The 23,317-nt window shown below is 34.3% G+C and overlaps 1 protein-coding gene across 1 annotated transcript in view; it reads right to left on the reverse strand.

Moving 5' to 3' along the window:
- The window catches only part of PGR (progesterone receptor), an 82,413-nt gene that overhangs the window by 17,912 nt on the left and 41,184 nt on the right, over positions 1-23,317 (reverse strand). Inside the window, exon 4 of the mRNA XM_027849476.1 lies at positions 3,911-4,216. Coding sequence (XP_027705277.1) covers positions 3,911-4,216 — 306 coding nt within the window. The remainder of the gene's footprint in view (positions 1-3,910; positions 4,217-23,317) is intronic.

The following is a 23,317-nucleotide window of genomic DNA, read 5'->3' on the forward strand; positions in this document are numbered from 1 at the left end:
AATAATATCAGGTGAGGCTATCGCACTGTTCTACTGCTGGGTGTTTCTCAAGACTAGGCCTATCTGTGACAACTTGAAGGTAGTAAATGCTGTCAGTAAAATTGTAAAAATTTATTTCCATATATTTCTGGACCTTTCCTTTCTAACATATTGGAGCTGATCAACTAATTCAATAGGGCTTTGAAACCGACTGAAACAATGAAAATTACATGCATTCTTACACATTTTTTTGGTGAAAATCATCTTTGAGTTCTATGCCAAGAAGATTCTCTTCAATAGCTTTCCTCTCCATGTTAAGGTAATGCGATATAATGAAAGTATGTTTGACTTAATCTTGTGAACCCTCAGTACAAACCACAACACGCATACTTACAAGCTATATGATCTTGGATTACTTACTTTACCTTCAGTTTCCTCAACAGCAAAATGCAGATAATAATACCTGTAAGTACCTACCCCATGAGGCTGTTGTAAGGAACAAATGAGATAATGGATGTAAAAAAAACTTTGCAAGCCTTAACATATGATCTAAAAAGTTATTATTTGATGTATTTCCTCTACCCCACCAAACACACATAAACACACACACACACACACACACACACACACGCACGCACACAGACACTCACCAGACAACCTTTAGGAATAGCCAAGTTGATCACCCTAAATCTTCAGCCATTTTATTGTTCTATAGACTTTGTGTACCAGAAGGAGTTAAAAAATGGGACAAAAGATAAAAAAAAATCAAACTGGGTTAATAAGCACACATAATTCTCCAGTTCTATAATTATTCAGTTCCAAAATAATAAGAGTCTCTAACATTTTTCTTCATTTCTTGTGCAACAGGAAAATCTCCATCATGTTTGTACTATATAGTAATTGTGGTATTTCTACTGGGTTTTAAGGAATTAGTATAATTTTGTACATAGCATTAAAAATGCTATGAATCATTGTCATGTGGTATGGCCATGCCAAGGCTTTCTTCAATTATTGTGAGCAAACAAGAGTTGATTATATGGTTATCTAAATATATACATGCTGGTTACCAATAACTAAACATTATTCTCTTCTGATAACTTTTTGGTGTTTCATGTGACCTCTTTTCACAGCCTGGTAACATGGTATGCAAAACTTTCTAGTAACTTTTCTAGTAACAGTATCAGTAAAACAGTAAAACAAAGTTACTTTGACCCTGAAAGATACTGCAACACACTGACATGCATATCTGGGAAAATTCCGGTTGCTCCCATTTCCTTACAAAGAAACTAAGTATAGTATTACAATACAATATATAATACAGCCTTTCAAAGCAAAATTATGAAAATAATTTTTGAAAATAGGTGAAAACATTTTTATTAACATTTTAATGCAGTTCAAACGTAGAACTCTGCACTGCCATGTCTCCTTATTTTTATTTCTACTTCTTTCTAAACAAAATTTGTAAACTACAAGCTACAGAATGTGCTGTTCAATTTAATCTTACTATTTAAACAATACTTAGGGGTGGGGATGAATACTTTTTAGTTAATAGCATAAGGTGCTAGTCATATAAAACATTTGTTTTTTCACATATCATAATTAGACTTGTAAATAAAACTTGTTAGAAATTAATCATGAGGCAAAATTTACATGTAATATCTCACTTCTAGGTGTTACATTAGTTTTGGTGGACTATATATATAACTCTGGTCTAAATTTAAAAACATATAGTTTAGATTTTTGCTAAAGTTGAAACTTACAAAAATTATTTTTACTAAGGTCGACTTGAAAATTAAGGTTTCTGTTATTTTTTTTAAAACTATACGTTGAAACAAAAGCTATGAAATATGTCAACAAAACCTCTAACTATAAAAAAGATGAGGAAGACAAAAATACAGGCACCTGTTTATAAATAATAGAAAATGATTTTTCACTCAAATTACACTACTATTGTGGTAATTATAATTTTTGCTAAACACACATAACTTAATACATCATTGAAAAGTAAGGCCTTTAGAGGCTAAATAATTTGACCACTGTCTGATGCTAGTTAGTGACAAAGTAAGCATTAGAATCTAGGACTTTTGATTTCCATTGCTTTTTTTTTTTTAACTAACCACAGTTACCTTTGTCATAAATGGGTTCAAAAACATTCTACAAATATTTAAGGTATTTGTCATTTGTACTTTTCAAGTGGAAAACTGAAGAACAAATATATTCTTTCATGCCTAGCTCCTATCAATAAGAGTGTAACTGGTGGGAATTCAGGAATTTTCACTTTGGACAGCCTATAAACAGGCAGACAATATTTCACCTTTCCTAGAATATTAGATTTAATTCATCTTTGTTTCTTGAGTATGTTCAAACCACTGTTTTATAAATGAGAATAAAATCCATAAAGGGTTTAAAAAAAAGGATTTGATATAACTAGATGTAAATTTTCTTTATGCTTGATATTCTCTTGAAGTTTTATTAATAATTCATCTAATCCAGTGTTTTACAAATTAATACACGTTTGGAAAACTTTAGGCCTTGAAATGCATTGGTAGACTTCATAAATTCAGATCCAGGGAATATGGGGGTATGGAATTCTCCTGGGATAAAGGGGCCAGAAAATATGTGAGAAAATAAGGAAAATCAAAGTTATTTTTACATTTATATATGCAAATTTATATGTACAAATATTTTTACAGATATAAAATTTTATTTTTTTTTAAATGTGTAGGGAAAATATCACCAGCATGGAAACTTTCTAACAGCACTCTTATTTATATTGTATAGAAAAGTAAGGTTCTAAGTAACATTATTTGGTGAATGCTGGTCTAGTGGTCTATATCCATTGAGGGAGGACAATACTTGAGAATTACGTTGCCAGGTGGGGAGATATTTAAAAAAAATATTCAAATTTGTTGGGGCCAAAGTGTTTTAATGGGTTTAATTATGAATAAGGCATATGAATAAGGAGAAGCAGGTTTGCCTAAAGGTTTATAAAGATTTTGTTGCTGTGTAGGTATATTTGGAGGGAAGAGGGAAGTAAGAAAAAAAAATTTCCCCCTTTTCTATGCATGGGTATAAGGGCAGTACAACTGCATTATGTTTTCTTTATATCATGCAGTCCAAAACAAAACAGGAGAAATAATCCAGGAGAAAACTACCTGTTCTGTTGCTGCTGCTGCCATGATTCTCTCAGCAACTATGTTCCTTTGGGACTCTGTTGGGGGATTAAGTACAAACTTTTAGGTTAAGCACTTAAATTCTTGTTATGATGATGATTTCACCTGGTTCACAGTACTGGCAGTTGATTGACTATTCTGTTCTCTGTCTAGGGTCAGATTTGGCTGAAACTATAGTTGTTAAAAGACTCATCTTAAAGAGTTTTAAAAACTGTTTTATTATAGGAAATAATTTTTTATTGATTTCTATTTCTTTATTGGTTTTTAAAAGCCTCTAGTACATTGTGAAAACTGTTAATTTGTTTTGTAAGCAAATATTTAAACTCATTTCCAACTACTTTTACCTAGTTAGTTTGAACTCATGATGAACTGTAATTTTTTTTAGAGTTGAAATAAATTCACATTGATCTTTTCCTTCCCTGAATTACTATTACAATTAAATGTAGAACCACAAAGTCTAGCTCTTGATGATAAGCTATCTGCTACTACTCTCTACTTGTTTGACATGTATAATTCTTGACCATCCTACAGGATAGTAAGCGACTCATAGACAAGAATGGTCTTTTCTCATTCTTTTACATTGTGATACCCAGTGCAGTACTAGGTGCACAGTAGACAGTCAATAAATACTTGTTTGTTGATTGATTAAAATCTATCATCTATTTTCTGATTATGACATTTATTGCATCAACAATCTATTATTATAACAGGCACAGTAAATTTTAGATTATTTTTCATCATACATAAATTATTTTTACCTGGCAGTGATTTAGACCACTTGACTACAGAAAGGAGTTGCCTCTCAGCTAGTTGATTTAGACTGTTCAGCAAAGAACTGGACGTTTCAGGTTTTGTGTTGTCATATCCTGCATAGATAACATCTGGCTCAATGCTCAGTAGCAGGTTGATCAGTGGGGGAATCAACTGAATTTCTTGATTTGGTGAAAAGGTGATTCTCTGTGTTAGAGCTTGGCTCTCATTTGGAAGGCCCACTGGCTGTGGAAGAGCAACAGCATCTAATGCTCTCATAACTCTGACTTTATTGAACTTTTTAAATTTTCGACCTAAAAAGAAACACACACACATGAGTTTAAAAGTGTAATTATCTGAATCCATACAAAATACAACATAGCAAGAAATATCCAAAATAAAAATGGCATGTTACATGATAATTTTTTGAGTTCATAGAAGTAGAGGATTATAGATCTAAGGTGAAATGTCACCTTTTCTATTATTTTTACCATAATAATTCAATGATATTTTTCTTCCTGTTTACTACTTCCTCCTCTTTTCCCTCCCAAACAGCATTTGGTTAAACTGAATACAAAAATCAAGATACGATTTGACCAGGGAAAGTATGGGGGGAACCATCATTTACACAATCCTTTGAATGTAACCTAAGATTACATTACCATTTTTGGCCATCCTCTCACATGTTAATACTAAAATCCAAGGATCATTTGCAGAATAATTGTTTATTTTGCCATATTTTTCCAATGCTATATTTGTAAGGATGATTGTTTTGAGCCTAACCACGGGACTTTACATTTAACACTTAAATTTAATCTTATTAGTTTGGGCCCAGTTGATTATGTACTAAAGAGGCATTTCTATATTAGAATATGTAGTTTCAACATAACCTGATGTAAGACACAACTTCAAACCAATTCAACAAACAACAATTAAGCACCTACTGTGTGAAGGTACTATGCTAGGCACAAGTTCAGAAAAATTAAAAACTTTTAAAATTTAATTAACATACCATCAGAAGTGGTAATGTTTCATCATGGAATGGGAATGACTCAGGCTGTTCCAAGGCTAGACCAGGGGAGCATAAGCTCGTCAGGTTTGATTAAACTGAACATATGTTAAGCATTGTTCCAGAAACACACTAAAGCCTAGTTAAATGTGGAGAGTCTCATTACTAGCAAGCTGGCCATTAGGTGATAAATTATTTGGCCATAAGTACTTGTGAAAAAGATAAAAATACGAAATAGCTCATTTCTGTTAAAGTCCTATTTCTGCAGTGATGGTGGCTGAGGAGGACAAAAGGAAGAAAAGTCAGATTATCTAAAAATATTAATTTAACTATTAATATTTTAAATGTGAAATCTTTTCTCAGTGATCAACAAGATAGTATATTACTGGAGAACTGGGTCACAGATTTATTTACATTTTTGCTATACATGGAACTAGAAGAGAGGAAATAAGCATTGGAAGAGTTAATTGCCTCATGTGCTCAAGTACAACAAGAACTATCATTTTATGGGACTTTTGGTCATTTCTCCTTGTAGACCCTTTCATGATGAACATTGGCAAGGAGATCATCAGGTGTAGGGCCTGCTTATACTATACCTTCTGTAGGGGATAAAGAAATAGAGAAATTCTTCAAAGAAATTGACAATAGCCTACATATTATGTCAAGGAATACCTTGATACCTGGTGACCCAAGGTAAGTAAAAGGAATTATAGCAAACAATATTTCAGAAAATTGGTTTGGGATTAAGAAATAATAGAGACAACAAACTTGTAGATTATTTAAAAGCCTGAACTTGGTTCAGGAAGACTGTTAGAAGGCTCACTAGACATGGTAAGCACCAAACAGCATCATAAAAATGAAACTAATTATATCTTAAAGAAACAGAATTGGCTATGTGTAGGCAGAAATCAACTGCTTAAAGCCAAAATCAACACAGAATTAGCAGAAAGGATAAATATTATAAGATGTAATACTTCAAGCATATTGCCTACTGTAATAGAATATATTAGAAAAATATAGAAATATAGAAAAAACAGAAAAATATAGAAAAAATATAGAAAATATTTAGATAAAACAGGGTTACTATCTTTAAAGAGCTTCTAGTCTAGTAGGAGGCTGAGACATCAAAATAGAGCTGATGAGATCACCAAATGAAATAGTATAGACAGAAGGGAAGAAAGCCCAGGGCAGAAACCTGTGGGGACAGTTACGCTTGGAGGGCATGATTTAGATGAGAATTCAGCAAAGAAGACTAAGTAGTGGTCTGATAGGTATGAGAAGAACTAGGAGAGAGTGGTGTGCCAAAAACCTAAAGAGAAGAAAGTATCAAAAAGAAAAGGGTGACCAACCACGTCAAAGGCTACAGAGAGAGAAGAATGAAGATTGAGAAAAGGCAATGGGATTAGGCAATTAAGAAATCATTGGTAATTTTAAAGAGAGTAGTTTCAATAGAATGATAAGGTCAGAAGTAAGAGGTTTAGCACTTATTGTAGAGAAGGAGTTTAGCCACAAGGGGCAGAAGAGATAACAGGATGATAATTAGCAGTGTTAGAAGGATCAAGTGAGGGTTTTTTGAGGATGGGGGAGACATAGACATATTTGTAAGGAAGGAGCCAGTAGACAGGGAGAGATTAAAGATAAGTGATACACTGAAGATAACAGAAGGGGCAGTCTTTTGGGGAGATAAGATGGAATGAAATTATTTTTGCAGGCAGAGGAGTTTGCCTTGGTAAGGAAGAAGGCCACCTCTTCATGTAAGACATGGGTGAAAGAGGAGATAGTGGCAGAAAACATCTGCCCATTTCTAGGCATTTTCTCTGGCCCCATACCTGTAATGTTCTCCCTCCTTTGCTTGGTCAATTGACCTCTCCTGTTTCTTTTAAGTCTCAACTAAGATCCTATCTTTTACTGGAGTCTTTTACAATCCCTCTTAATTTGAGTGCATTCCCTCCGTCAATTGTTTCCTATTTATCCTTTATATAGCTTGCTTTGTATATATTTGTTGGCATGCTTTCACTCATTAGATTGCAAGCTTGAGGGAAGGGATTGTCTTTTGCCTTTTTTTTGTATACTCAGTGCTTAGCACAGTTCTTGGAACATATCAGATGCTTAATAAATGTTTATTGATTGATTGATTGATTAATCTGAGTGATATGAGATGAGGAAGAAGTAAGAAAAGAGAGCTCATGGTAAATGGCATCAATTGTTTCTGTAAAATATGAGGCTATATTCTCAACTAAGAGAGTAATTAGGAAGCCATGGGAAGTTCGAGGAGAGATGAAATGATTCGAAAGAGCTGTAGTGTAGAATAAGGTAGAAATTTGATAAGGAAAGAATTGCCTGGCAGCAGTGAGGACCCAGTAGAGGTTGGGTAACATACATTTCTAGTGGACTTAGTCAAAATAATGGTGTGATTTTATCCACCTTAATTCAGCAGCACATGTGTAGGAGTGAAGGTGACAGATGATGAGAGTAATCCAAAGCTGAGGCTTGACAAAATGCAATTAGTGATTTGATAAGAGGGCCAAGGCCTCAAGACAATAGGACACTATTATAGTTGAATTGGTTCACGAAGGGGTCAATATAGGGAAAAGAGGAAAGTATAACTAGTGCAAGGGTAATGGCCTGGGAGGAAACTAAAAGTTTGAGACATTGAAGGTCGTAGTATGGATGAAGAGTTGGATTTTGGTAAGGGAAGGCAGAGACAGGGGTGAAAATCTAATAGATTGTGGTCAGATGAGGGGATTTCAGAATTCTTCAACATGGAGTGATACATTTGTTGGTGATAGTAAGATCAATGGTTTTACTATCTTTGTGTATGGCCATTTTTTGGTCCTATACATGGGGGATGATGTCTTTTATACTACTTCTTGAAAGTGAATATTCATTGGTAATATACCTACTTACATTCCCTTGTATCTTTCTATGGAATCTCTATAATCATTCTTCAGAGCTCACGGTATTTCATGATTGGTAGTCACATAGCATCACCTGCAGGATATTGTTGTTAAAAATATGGATTTTTGCTACAGGAAGCAGGTTTCAATCACTGAAATAACTGCTAAAATTCCCAAATGGGATCTAGCCTGCTTCCTTCCTCCTATTCAACTCTAGGCACATTTTATTATCCATCTACAGTAGATTCTATAACATATACATACAACATGACCAGTCAGATGATGTAGTTGTTTTTTGTAATTGTTTCCAATCCCAAAGTCTCAAAAGAAAAAATTATATAAAGAGAGACAATTATTACAGATGAAGCTACAAGCTAATAATAATAATAGTAATAATAATAATGATTAGTATTTATATAGCACTTAAAGTTGGCAAAGTGCTTTGCATATACGTATGTTGAAACTGTACCTCATTATGGTTCCCCCAATAAACAGGAAATAGGAACTATGAGTGTAAAGGGGAACACAGAAGTCATTTGCCAATACTGCCTCCCAAATTAAGGCCACATCCAGAGACTGCTAAATTAGAAAAAGCCAAGTGGATCTTAATAAATGGTTTTGTTCTGCAAACTGCAGAAAAACCCTAGGCATGTGCAATAAAACCAAAGAAATATTATGCTAATAAGGCAAGGCTAAGTTGGCACTGATAACTTTGAGATGATATTGATATTTTAATGAGCAAACACCAAGAAGATATTGATAAGAGTTAGGTCATCTCATCCTCACCAGAACCCTGTAAGAATGGGATCTCAAAACCCTGCCTCTTGAGCTTCCTCCAAATGCTAAGGATCCATGTCACCCAAGTGCTCCCAACTCTGATCCATAGACTTTAATTTATCAGCAGCTACACTACCATGTGATGAGCATGATACCCTGAATTCACTGGGAGAAAGCAAGGGCTAACAAAGGCATCCCATGACTCTTCCCTCTTGCCCTATAGGTACTTCCCCTCACAGTTGGGTTTAACAGAATAATGTGTTATCTCATTTGTTCCTCACAACAATCATTTGGGGTAGGTGCTATTATTATGCATATTTAATAGATGAGTATACTGAGGTTATGGGACTTGCCAAGGGTGACACAGCTAGTAAGTGTAGCAGAGGCAGGATATTAATTCAGGTCTTCCTGACTTCAAGTTCAGCCATCTATCCACTGTGCTACCATGTTTCTTAGGTAGCTAGATATTAAGTCAAAAGCCCTAAAGAAGGTAAAATACAAATGAACTAATTCTGGCAAACTTTAATACTTACATCTCTTATTGGGTTTCCATACCCCCAAACCACTTTCTGTGACTGATGTGGTAAATACAAGGAAAATCATACTATTCAGGGTCTGCATCTCCCAGTTACTCAGCCTAGACCCCACTGATACCACAAAAGGTCATATAAACTGATTCTGTCCAATCATGGTAAGGAAATGGAAGGTGACTTAGAGTAGAGTAGGGCAGAAGGCTTGGGTATGGTGAAAGACATATGTGTGGTCAGAGCCACAGGTTAGTGATGAAAGAGTGTCTGGCCTGAGGGAAAGCAGACTGGAAACCCAGCTAGCATCAGACTTCTCTTCTCTGACATTACTCAAGCTAGGACTAAGGCTGGCTGACCCCAATATTCTTGAAAATGAGGAAGCTGAGGCCACATAGCAATCCAGACTCCAGAGGTGAAATGAGGAAACTGAGGCCATATAGCAATCCAGACTCCAGAGGTTTGTGTAACAGTAGAAGGGTGAGGGATCATAAGTGAGAAGGAATCATGAAAACAAATGAATAGAGGAAGAATCCTAAAGGTGAAGGAATAGATAAGCTGAAAGACCAAGGATCAAGAGAGAAAAGCTGATAAAAGCCTACCTTGTAAGGAGATAAACTAACAGAGAGGATCATAAAAATGGAAAGATTTTTAAAACCTTAAAAAGAGACCAAAACACTTTGAACAAGCTAATATGAAGGAAAATAATAGAATATTATCCCAAAAAGGAGAAAAATCTCAGATTCTCCAGAGATCATGGAACAAGAAATTCCAGAAATATTTAGAAAGAGAGAATTAAAACTCTTAAAAGAGGAAATTAGGAAAAAAATTAGGTCTACAATAAGAGCTCTCAATACAAAATTACAAAATGAAAACATCATAGAAAGAAAAATGGAATACAAAATAAAGAATCTCTCCAACAAGCTATTAGAAAATAACAAGATTTGGAACACAAAAATACTGAAGTAAAGGATAATTTAAGAGAAGAGTAATGAGGCTTCGTGTCAAAATGGGAAAGTTCATGAAACTGGGGAAGGTGGGGCTGGTCCTGGCTGGGCGGTATTCTGGGTGCAAAGCCATCATCTTCAAGAACATTGATGATGGGACCTCCCTCTGACAGGCCTTACAGCTATGCCTTGGTGGCAGGTATTGACTGCTACCCTTGCAAAGTGACTGAAGCAATGGGCAAAAAGAAGATGGCCAAGAGATAAAAAAAAATTAAGTTCTTTGTGAAAGTTTATAACTACAACCACCTCATGCCCACCAGATACTCTGTGGATATCCCATTGGACAAAACAGTTGTCAACAAGGATGTGTTCTGTAACCCTGCACTAAAATGTAAGGCGAGGAGGGAGGCCAAGGTTGAAACAAGTGGTTCTTCCAGAAGCTGTGCTTTTAGAAGTACTTTGTTGGTCAGTAAACAAAATGTTTATTAAAAGTGAAAAAAAGAAGAGAAACAAAAGGAAATAACATTAGAAGGAAATATGAATTTTACATAAATCAAAGTGACTGACCTTAAAAACAGGATGCACACCATAATTCATGACATATTTAAAGAAAACTGCCTGGAACCTCTGAATACAGATGAAGAGTAACTAATAGAAAGAATCACTTTGTGAATTGCCATGAGGAAAAACCCCATACTTTAAATACAACACAGATAGTGGTTATATTCCACAATTTCAATAGCAATCAACAAATTTTGCAAGTATCCAAGAGAAAGACTTTCAAATATTCAGAAAATGCAACTTGAATAACAGGATTACTTCAATTGCAGGAGAACAAAAGCAAAAGAGATCAAACTATAATTCAGAATAATGAATCCTGCAAATCTGTGTCTAATTATCAACAACAATAGCACAAAGAGATGGATACAACTAACTAATGAGAGGCATTTGAGGCTTTGCTGAAAAAAAAAATCTAGGTGAGCAGATTACTTGACATGTGGGAAATAAGTAGTTATCAAGAAAACATTAAGTAATGAAATGAATTCTCTTGTGCTTATAGGTTTTTTTAAAGGGAGAAAATGATTTATTGGGCAAAAGAAAGAAGAAAAAAAACCATGAATAATCAAGAAACAGAAAGGACTTAAAGATGTAAGTGGAATTTAAAGAATCATGAGAAGTGAAACTAAAAGAGTTAAATTAGGTCTTCATGGACTATCCTCTGTCTCCTTATAAGTAAATTAATATAGGGGGAGGGATGGGTGTGTGGAATAAGAGAGTGAAAAGAGTTGTATGCAAAAGAAGAGAGGTAAGGAACGAGGGAATAAAGTGATGCACCCCTACCAAATCTAAAGGTGATTAAGTGAAGACACAATAAATCCTTTTTTTTTTAAATGAAAGAAGGGACTGTAAGCAGCCAGAAAGAAACAATTTAAATATCATGAAACCATAGTCAAGATTAGGCAGGATTTAGCAGCTTCTACATTAAAGGATAGGAGGACTTGGAATAGGATATTCTGGATGACAAAAGAGCTTGGATTACAACCAAGGATCAACCACCCAACAAAACTGAGCTTAATCTTTCAGGGAGGAGATGTACATTCAATGAAATAGGGGACTTCCAAACCTTTCTGATGAAAAGACCAGAGCTCAACCAAAAAGTTGATCTTCAAATACAAGACTCAAGAGAGGCATAAAAAGGTAAACAGGAAAGATAAAAAAAAGGTGTTATTCAATGTGGGCAAATTGTTTACAACCCTATATGGGAAGATGATACTTGTAACTCTTGAGAACTGAATCTTTATTATGACATTTAGAAGGGGTATACATAGATGGAGGGTATGGGTATAAAGTTGACATTGATGTGATGAACAAAAATTAATTAAGGGGTGCAAAAAAGGATTGTACTGGGAGAAGAGAAAAGGAAGAGACAGAAAAGGGTAAATTACATCACATGAAGAAATGCAAAGACCTATTAGAGTGGAGGGAAAGAAGGGAGTGAAGTGAGCATTGTTTGAACTTTACTCTTATCAGATTTGGTTCAAAGTGGGAATAACATACACACTCACTTGGGTATAGAAATTTATGTTACCCTATAGGAAGTAGAAGGGGAAAGGTGAAAGAAAAAGGAAGGGGAGCTGATAGAAGGGAAGGCAGATTGAGGGAGGTGGTAGTCAGAAGCAAAACACTTATGAAGAGGGAAAGGGGAAAAGGAGAGAGAAAAGCATTAACAGAGGGGGAAATAGGATGGGGAGAAAGACACAGTTAGTAATCATAACTGTGAATGTGAATGGGATGAACTCTCCCATAAAACAGAAGTATATAGCAAAATGGATTAAAATCATAATCATACAATATATGGTTTAAAAGAAACACATTTGAAGGAGAGAGATATACACAGAGTAAATATAAAAGGCTGGTACAGAATACATTATACTTCAGCTAAAGTAAAAAAAGCAGGGGATGCAATCTTTATCTCAGACAAAGCAAAAGGAAAAATAGATCTAAAAGAGATATGGAAGGAAACTACATCCTTCTAAAAGGTACCATAGACAATGAACTAATATCAATACTAAACATATATGCACCAAGTAGTATAGTATCCAAATTTTTAGAGAAGTTAAGTGAGTTACAGGAAGAAATAGAGAGCAAAGCTATACTAGTGGGGGACCACAACCTCCCCTTCTCAGAATCAGATAAATCTAACCACAAAATGAACAAGAAAGAAAGAGGTAAACAGAATTTTAGAAAATTTAGACATGGTAGACCTTTGGGGAAAATTGAATGAGGATATAAAGGAATATACCTTTTTCTTAACAGTACATGGTACCTACACAAAAACTGACCATGTACAAGGCCATAAAAACCTCACAATCCAATGCAGAAAGGGAGGGATATTAAATACATCCTTTTCAGATCTTGATGCAATAAAAATTACATGTAATAAAGGGCCATGGAAAGAAAGACTAAAGATTAATTGGAAATTAAATAATCTAATGCTAAAGAATGAGTGGGTCAAACAACAAATCACAGAAACAATAAACAACTTCATCCAAGAGAATGACAATAATGAGACAACATAACAAAACTTATGGGTTTTGATATTTGCAAATAAAGCAATTCTTAGGGGGAAATTTTATATCTTTAAATGCTTACATGAATAAAATAGAGAAAGAGGAGACCAATAAATTGGTCATGCAACTAAAAAAGTTAGAAAAAGAACAAATTAAAATTTCCCAATTAAAAGTCAAATCAGAAATTCTGAAAATCAAAGGAGAGATTAATAAAATTGAAAGTAAGAAACCATTGAACTAATAAATTAAACTAAGAACTAGTTTTATGAAAAAAACCAATAAAATAGATAAACCTTTGATTAATTTGATTAAAAAAAGAAGAAAATTAAATTATCAGTATCAAAAATGAAAAGGGTATATTCACCACCAATGAAGAGGAAATTAAAACAATAATTAGGAGCTATTTTGTCCAACTGTATGCCAATAAATCTGAAAATCTTAATGAAATGGATGAATACTTACAAAAATATAAATAACCCAGATTAACAGAAGAGGAAATAAAATACTTTAGTAACTCCATTTTAGAATAAGAAATTGAAGAAGCCTTCAGTGAACTCCCTAAGAAAAAAGTCTTCAAGGTCAGATGGATCCACAAGTGAATTTTACCAAACATTTAAAGAACAATTAATTTCAATACTATATAAACTATTTGGAAAAACAGGCAAAGAAGAAGTCTTACCAAATTCTTTTTATGATACAAATATGGTGCTGATACCTAAACTGGGAAGTGTCAAAACAGAGAAAGAAAATTATAGCCAAATTTCCCTAATGAATACAGATGCAAAAATTTTAAATGTAATATTAGCAAAGAGATTACAACAACTTATCATGGGGATAATGCACTATGACCAGGAATGCAGGGCTGGTTCAATATTATGAAAACCAATAGCATAGTTGACCATATAAATAACAAAAGTAACAAAATCGCATGATTATCTCAATAGATGCAGAAAAAGTTTTTGACAAAAGTCAACACTCATTCCTATTAAACACTAGAGAGTATAGGAAAAAATGGAATTTTCCTTAAAGTGACAAGTAGCATCTATTTAAAACCATCAGAAAACATTATATATAATGTGGATAAGCTAGAGGCATTTCCAATAAGATCAGGAGTGAAACAAGGATGTCCATTATCACCACTGTTATTCAATATTGTACTAGAAATGTTAGCTTTGACAATAAGAGAAGAAAAAGAAATTGAAGGTATTAGAATAAGCAATGAAGAAACAAAGCTATCACTCTTTGCAGATGATATAATGGTATACTTAGAGAATCAACTAAAAAAACTATTTGAAAAAATTAACAACTTTAGCAAAGTTGTAGGATATAAAATAAACCCACATAAGTCATTGGCATTTTTATAAATTACTAACAAAGCCCAGCAGCAAGACATAGAAAGTGAAATTCCATTTAAAGTAGCTGTAGATAGCATAAGATATTTGGGAGTCTACTTGCCAAGACGAACCCAGGAACTATATGAACACAATTATAAAACACTTCACACAAATAAAGTCAGATCTAAATAATTTGAGAAATATCAGTTGCTAATGGGTAGACCAAGCTAATAAAATAAAAATGACAATTTTATCTAAACTAATTTACTTATTTAGTGCCATACCAATCAAACCACCAAAAATTATTTTATACAGTTAGAAAAAACATAACAAAATTCATCCAGAAAAGCAAAAGGTCCAGAATATCTGGGGAATTAATGAAAAGAGATGCTAGAGAAGGTGACCTAGCTGTACCATATCTAAAAATGTATTATAAAGCAGCAATCATCAAAAATATTTGGTACTGGCTAAGAAATAGAGTGGGGGATCAGTGGAATAGGCTAGGTACACAAGACACAGTAGTCAATAACTATAGTAATCTACTGTTGATAAAACCAAAGACTCCAGCTTTTGGGATAAGAACTCATTATTTAACAAAAATCATTAGGGCAACTGGAAAATAGTATGGCAGAAAGTAGGCATAGACCACACCTTATACCCTACACCAAGATAAAGTCAAAATGGGTACATGATTTAAACATAAAGGGTAAAACTATAAGCAAATTAGGAGAGCAGTGAATAGTTTACCTGTCAGATCTATGTAGAAGGGAAGAATTTATAACCAAACAAGAGATAGAAAACATTATGAAATACAAAATAGATAATTTTGATTACATTAAATTAAAATTTTTTTCACAAACAAAGCCAATTCAACCAAGATTAGGAGGGAAGCAGAAACCTGGGAAAGAATTTTTACAACCTGATAAAGGCCACATTTCTAAAATATAGAGAGAACTGAGTCAAATTTATAAGAATACAAGTCATTCCCCAATTGATAAATGGTCAAAGGATATGAACATGCAGTTTTCAGAGGAAGAAATTAAAGCTATCTAGAGTCATGTGAAAAAATACTCTAAATCATTAGTGACTAGAGAAATGGCAAATCAAAACAATTCTGAGGTACCACATCCCACCTGTCAGATTGGCTAAGATGACAGAACAGGAAAATGATAAATGTTGGAGAAGATGTGGGAAAATTGGGACACTAATGCATTGTTGGTGTAGTTGTGAACTGATACCACCATTCTGGAGAGCAATTTGGAACTAATGCCCAAAGGGCTACAAAACTGTACATACCCTTTGACCCAGCAATACCACGTCCAGGTCTGTATCCTAAAGAGATCATAAAAATTGGAAAAGGACCCACACATACAAAAATATAGCAGCTTTTTTTGTAGTGGCAAAATTGGAAATTGAGAGGATGCCCATCAATTGGGGAATGGATGAACAACTTGTGGTATACGAATGTAATGGAATACTGTTGTTCCATAAGAAATAACGAGCAGGTGGAAAACCTGGAAAGACTTACATGAACTGATGTTGAGTGAAGTGAGCAGAACCAGGAGAACATTGTACACAGTAACAGCAACATTGTGTGATGACCAACTTTGATAAACTTAACTCTTCTCAGCAATATGAGGATCTAAGACAATTCCAAAAGACTCATGATGGAAAATGCTTTCCACACCCCGAGAAAGAACTATGGAGTCTGAATGCAGATTAAACCATACTATTCTCTCTCTCTCTCTTTGTTTTTTGTTTTTTTTATTTCTTCTTTCTCATGATTTTTCCCTTTGGTTCTAATTCTTCTTTACAACATGACTAATGTGAAAATATATTTAATATGATTGTACATCTATAGGCTATATTAGATTGCACACTGTCTTGGAGAGGGGGAGAAAAATTAGAACTCAAAATCTTATAGAAATGAATGTTGAAAACTAAAAACAAATGAATAAAAATTTTAAAACAAGAAGTTAATAACAAAGTTGTAAGCCTGGGTGACTGAGAGACTGTGGTTCCCTTCATAGTAAAAGGAAAGTTGAGAAGATGATTGAGTTTTGGGGGAAATATAATGAGTTTTATTTTGGCAACTTCAGTTCATTATCTATGGCATAGTGGATCAAGATTAAAATTAAAAATCAAAAGACCAAGGATTGAGTCCTGGTACTTTCACTTATAAGCCATGTGACCATGGGTAAGTTATTTAACTTCCCTGAGCCCCATTTTTCTTATTTGTAAAATGAAGATAATAATGCTTATGTATTTCACAAAGCTATTGTGAGGAAAGTGTTGTGTGCACTTCAAAGAATGATATAAATTTGAATCATTTTATCATTTGGATTGAGGAAGTGGTAGTTGATTCAAACCCTGATACCATCTTAAATCTGAGTCACCACTATGCAAAGTCAGATAGTCTGGTTGCATTTTTAGCTTCTCTTCTCTGGAGAATCACATCTTCTTTATGGAAAACCAAATATCTAGAGCTACTGTAGCCACCTTTTTGTTGTCATTATTTGTTTTTTAATCATGTCTAACTCTTCATGACCCTGTTTGTGGTATTCTTGGCAGAGATACTGGAGTGGTTTGCCATTTCTTTCTTCAACTTATTTTGTAGATGAGGAACTGAAGCAAGCAGGGGTTAAGTTACTTGCCAAAGTTTACATAGATAATAAGTGTCTGAAGCCAGATTTGGACTCAGGGGAGAGGTGGAGCCAAGATGGCAGAGGGAAAGCAGTGACTGCCTTGAGCTCTCTCCCAAAGCCCTCCAAATACCTAAAAAAATGGCTCTAAACAAATTCTAAAGCAGCAGAAGCCACAAAAAGACAAAGTGAAACAAATTTCTAGCCAAAGACAGCCTGGATGGTTGATCAGAAAGGTATATCGCGCTGGGCAGGGAGAGGAGTGCAGTTCAGCATGGGCGCGCGACCCTGGAGCAGGCCTCAGAGGACTGAATTTTGGGCAGCTGTGACAGTTTTCAGACTTTTCAACCCCTGAACGCCAAAGACAACTTAGAAGGTCAGTGGGAAAAGTCTGTGACTCTGGTGAGAGTGGAGCTAGTTCTCAGCCTCAAGTCTTGAGTGCGGCCCAGGGCCACGGCTTTTTCCTGAGCTTCCAGCCCACAGACTGAGGGGGAATCGAGTGGCTGTTCAGAGGGGGATTGCAGGGATCTCTTTGCCAATGTTGAGGCAGGAATCTCTTGCTTTGCCTGCGCTTAGATCTGGGTCACAGTTCTGAGGGGCGGTCCTGGGGCAAGGAGGATCACCGGGTGCAGTGAAGCTTGCTGTGGTGGTGGAGAGAAAACACCTCGCTCCTTATCATATCACCTTGGAAGAACTGAAAATTTACAGGTCCCTAGAAGTATCTCTGAAAACAGCTGTACAAACCCCTGAAGCTTGGGACAGTACACTCTTCACATTGGAAGCAGACTTTTATCTTAACAAAGAGTTCAAAACTCAAGTAATTGGCCAGGATCATGAGTAAGCAGTGCAAAAAGAGTCAGACTATATTATCTTACTTTGGTGACAAAGAAGATCAAAACATACAACCAGAAGAAGACACAAAACCAAAGCTCCTACATCCAAAGTCTCCAAGAAAAATATGAATCAGTCCCAGGCCTTGGAAGAGCTCAAAAGGGATTTTGAGAAGCAAGTAAGAGAAGTAGAGGAAAAACTGAGAGTGATGCAAGAAAATCATGAAAAACAAGTCAACAGCTTGCTAAAGGAGACCCCCAAAAAAAATACTGAAGAAAATAACACCTTAAAAAATAGCCTAACCCAAATGGCAGAAGAGGTCCAAAAAGCCAATGAAGAGAAGAATGCCCTAAAAAGCAAAATTGGCCAAATGGAAAAGGAAGTCCAAAAGATTACTGAAGAAGATACTTCCTTAAAAATTAGAACAGATTTGGACTCAGGAAGATGAGCCTTCTTGACTTCATGTGTGGCATTTTATCCATTGTGCCATTTTGCTGCCCCATAGATACCTGGGAACAATCTAAATAGGTTTACATCAGCGTATGCAAAACAGTTAAAAACACACAAAAAACCTTCAAGGGATTTTACACAGAAGTTAGCAAACTTATTTTCAAAATATATGTTTCTTGTTTTTCTTTCTTCAGTTCAAATATTGTACCATTTATGTACCATTTAGATCTCCACTGAGTTTTTGCTTAATGTAGCTCTAAATTTGAGAGTAGGGAAGCTGTATACATTTCCCACTCCATAACATCTCACTCCCTTTTCCTTCTGCCCAGAAGGCAAATGAGGTTGTCTTTAATCTCCTTGCCAAGGGAAGCTGGGAATGGAAGGAAGGGTGGAGTGTTTTGGCTTAATGCATTTTTTTAAGCTGGAAATGATGCTGTCTACAAGGAAAAAAATTCTATAAAACCAGACTCTTGATTTTAAAATATAATTTCATGTTTAATCAGCCCTTTATCACTTCATATTTGTTGAACCTAACTGAATCTTTAAACTAGTCATAATGTGATTGCTGAACTCAGCTTAACATTTTTTTTGCAAATACAAAAGACATATTTCATTAATATGAAATGCTATCATGTATCACAAAGCACACATAATTTTTAATAAAAGCATGCTTTCTAAATTTAAGTATAAGTTACTATCTTGTAGGACATTCCTAAGTTTCAAACAACCATGAATAGAATATAAAAGTTCAAAGTAACCTGCTAAAGGTAAGGAAAGTGATTCATCCCAAAGAAGAATCTAGGACATATTTCTTGTAATCAAATCATTGCCACTGAAGCAAATAAGAAAAAATAAAAAAGTAATTATGAAGTTGAAACCTTACTGTAGTTTTGTTCATATAAATTCTATTTCCAGGGCTGTTTGCCAAAACACATTGTTTCTGATTTCCTAGTGTCATTTTCTATGGATGAAATTTATAAAATATGTGGTTGAGTACATCAGTATTCTCTCTTTCATGTCTTATGATAGAGAAGTGCTATAATCTATAGCACAAATGCCAAAGATGAATATATTTTCACTGTCATTTCAGAATTTTTTAGGACTGTTGCTGATGGTGGTGGTCATTCAGTATTTGCTTGAAACATGATATTCCATTCTTAATTTGATGTTCATGAACTTATTTTTAAAATATTTTGGCAACTATTTAAATAAAATTGTTTTCCTTTGTAATCCTAAATATTTTATTTTATGTATTTAAAAACATTCTGAAAAAGAGTTCATAGGCTGCCAAGGAGGTCAATGACACATATAAAAATTTTTTTAAAAATTCCTGGCCTAGAAACAAGTAGTTATAGGTCAAAGATGGCTTGTGTGTTGATCAAGGTATCAGCCAGTAGAACTGTACCTCCTTCATTATATACAATATATTCCCATAACATAAACTGAAATCAACATTACCTCTTTTTTTCTTATTGCAACTTTTATTTTACCTATGGTCCACTAAAACCCACAGATTTTTTTTCATGTAAACTGTTGTGAAATAACCCAGCCCTACACCTGTATATGTACAGTTATTTTTTTAACGCAAGTTCAGAGCATTACATTTATCATTATTAAATTCCACCTGATTAGAACTGGCCCATAGTTCCAGATTGTTTTTTCAATTCAATTTTGTGGTCAGCTATCCCTCCTGGTCTTCTGTCATTCACAATATTGAGAAGTAGTTTATCTATTTGCTATCCAAGTTATAGATGAAAAGATCATGGAAAAAATAGAAAGATGAGGGGTATTCTGTTGATTATTGACAAGTAAAGTTTGAGAATGTTAGAATACAGCCAGTTGAAAAAAAATGAAATTTAAAGAAGTATCTACATATTATACATTTGAATGCAATTAGATTTAAATATAACTATGGATTAGAATGACTATCTTAGTTTAAACAAAGGAAGGACACCTCATGGTGCTCACTTCCCTCTCTTTAGTTAGACATTGAGAGGTAGGTGAATTGGGAAGTAAACACGACAATTTTCTATATATTGTGCTTTTGTTTTCCCTGGGGGAATCTGTGGCAGCACTAGCAGTAAGAGCTTACTGAGGGAAGAAAACTTCTACTAGCTAAAGCAAAAGGAGAAAATTCTGACCTGGTAAATACTTAGAGGAAGCTGATTTCCACATGCACAAAGGCTACAACTATCAAGGAGTTCATAAGAGACAGAGTTCTTTTGTAGAACATTTGCCACACAGTTTGGCAGGAGAGGGGCAGTCAGAGATAATATGCTATGGTCATCTACCCTCCCAATTTTAAATGGTCAATCAATAAATATTTATTAAGTTCCTAATGTGTGTCAGGCATTTTGTTAAGCACTGGAGATAAAAAGAAACACAAAAGACAGTTTCTGTTCTCAAGGAGCTCACAGCTTAATAGGAAAGGCAACATGAAATTAAGTATGCATAAATAAGTTGTATAGAGGATAAACTGGAGATAATCAACAGAGGGGAGGCACTAGCATTAAGAGGGGTTACGAAAGGTTTTAGTTGAGACTGGAAGAAAATCAGGATAGCCAAGAAACATGGATTAGTAGGGAGAGAATTCTAGGCAAGGGTAGACAGTCAGCCATGGCCACTCTCATGCTATTTCTCTTAACCAGAATACCCTTCCCAATCCTACCTGTTTTTCAGGATCTAGTTCTTCCATGAAGCATTTTAATACCAATCCCTGCCTATGATGATCTTTCTTTTCAGTATAAGTCAATAAAGTTATTAGTTGCATCATATATTATGGTACTACATCATATAGATGATATAATATTATAGATTTATATATGTTTATTTATCTCCAAACCATGGAAAGCTAAAAAGTATCTTTGAAAGCATTCAGGTCCATGCTTTTTCAAATAAAGAAACTAGGGCACAAAAAATTTAATCTCTTCCCCAGAATTATGTGGCTAGTAAGTGTCTGGAGCAGGTTATGAACTGAGGTTCTCCTGACTCTAAGCCCATTGCCCTATCCACTGCACTGTAGTGTCTGGTATTGTTATTCAACTGTTTCATAATTTCTGATCTTATTTACTCAACAATACTCTAAGCACCTATAGGCTAAAAACCACATGTCCTATTTCTTTTTTATCTGCCCCAAATATCTAGCACATTCCTAAGGACAAATTAGGAGATCAATTGATACTTGCACAATGAAAATATATCAGCCATGTCAACAGTCTTCATTACTTCATCTAAGTAATATTTAAATGTGTTTTAAGTTACTAATTAAACTAACAATTTATACTTATGTAAAACTTCATTATTTACAAAATGCTTTATGTCACTCTATCTTCAAAACAGTCCTGAGAATAAGGTAGTACAAGTATTATAATGCCTAATTTACCAGTGAGAAAAATGATGCTAATAACAGAGGGTAAGTAACTTGTAAGGGTCATAAAATTAATAAGTGGCCAAGGCAGTACTCAAGCCCAAATCTGAGAAGCATAGATTTAGGATTGGAAGAGATTTTACAGATCATCTGGTCCAAGCTCCTCATTTATAAAATGATGTTCAGGGAGGTTAAATGACTGTCCAAGATCATACAGGTAATAAATGTTAGTCATGATTTGAACCCAATTTCTTTGACTCCATACACAGTACTATTTCCACTTTGTTGACTTTCTTATGACTCCAAATATAGTGCTATCTTAATTACACCATAGTTGCTCAATAGTCAATTAAAAAGAAAATAACAAGGAAAAAAACACAAGAAATTTATGGACATTTAAAAGTATTATTTTATAAGGCTTTAATTTGTAAAATAAACATACATATAAATACAATACACATATATCATATATGTATAACAGATACATATATATTTATACTTTCTTTTCTTTCAGAAAAACTATAACTATGTACTTCTAAAACACGATCATTAGAATTGACAATGAAAATCTCTCCTAATGGAAGTAATGGGTAGCGTATACGTTACCTTATTAGTGGTGAAGAAACCATAATAACTCTAAATAAAAATGCAAGTGAGAATAGAATATAATAGACAATATTAATATAGCAATATATTCTATTATATCTATAATATTCTATTATATTGTATATAATATAATAATATAGATTCTTATAATATTGGTAGAACTGTTTAACTTAGTAATCACTTTGTGGGTTACCAAATGGTTCAACTCTATAAGCTATTTTTTTTACCTTTTGAAGTGGCAACAGCTAGAAACCGAGCAAGATTTCCTTTCCACAGGTTAGTTGCAGGAAAGCAATAGTAGTAGCAACTAATTCACAGTAGTCAATCCTATTATTTTATACCCAATAAGAATATGGAGAAAGAATTCAAGTGCTGGGGAAGTCAATTTATCTGTATGATAGTCAAATCTCAATTGCTGTGGCCAGTATCATTACTTCCCAAAACTTTTCTTCAGTTTTGGAGATTTTTTTTTCAAGTATGAGAATGCTGTTACTATAAAACATACAATAGGGGAAGTTTTTCCTTATCTTGATATGCTTCCACTATGGTTTCTATGATTTTTGTGACAGCCCAATGAAAGCCTGAGAAACTTAAGGGATAAATAAATAAGTTTTCAAATATTATATTTCATTGAGCAATGACAGACTAATAACTTGAAAGTTTTTCTCCCAACTTCCTAATCCTCTGCTAGTTCTATTAAAGCACATTGTATTTTATAGAGTTTATGAGTTCTCTAGGTGGGAATACAGACTCATACTGCTTAATCAGCAATACGATTATTTAACCCTATATTTTTAATAACCAGAAAAAATGAAACAACAATGCAAATTGACTTATCCAATATCAACACAGCTTGGTAAGACAATGCTAGAACTACAATCTAGAACATCTAACTCAGGCCAGTGTTCTTTCCTAAGAATTAAATACCTCTCCAGAAGAGAACTTAGTGTCCAGGAAAGT

The sequence above is a fragment of the Vombatus ursinus genome, unplaced genomic scaffold (assembly GCF_900497805.2).
Source record: "Vombatus ursinus unplaced genomic scaffold, bare-nosed wombat genome assembly UNPS02007612.1, whole genome shotgun sequence".
Taxonomy (NCBI): Eukaryota; Metazoa; Chordata; class Mammalia; order Diprotodontia; family Vombatidae; genus Vombatus; species Vombatus ursinus.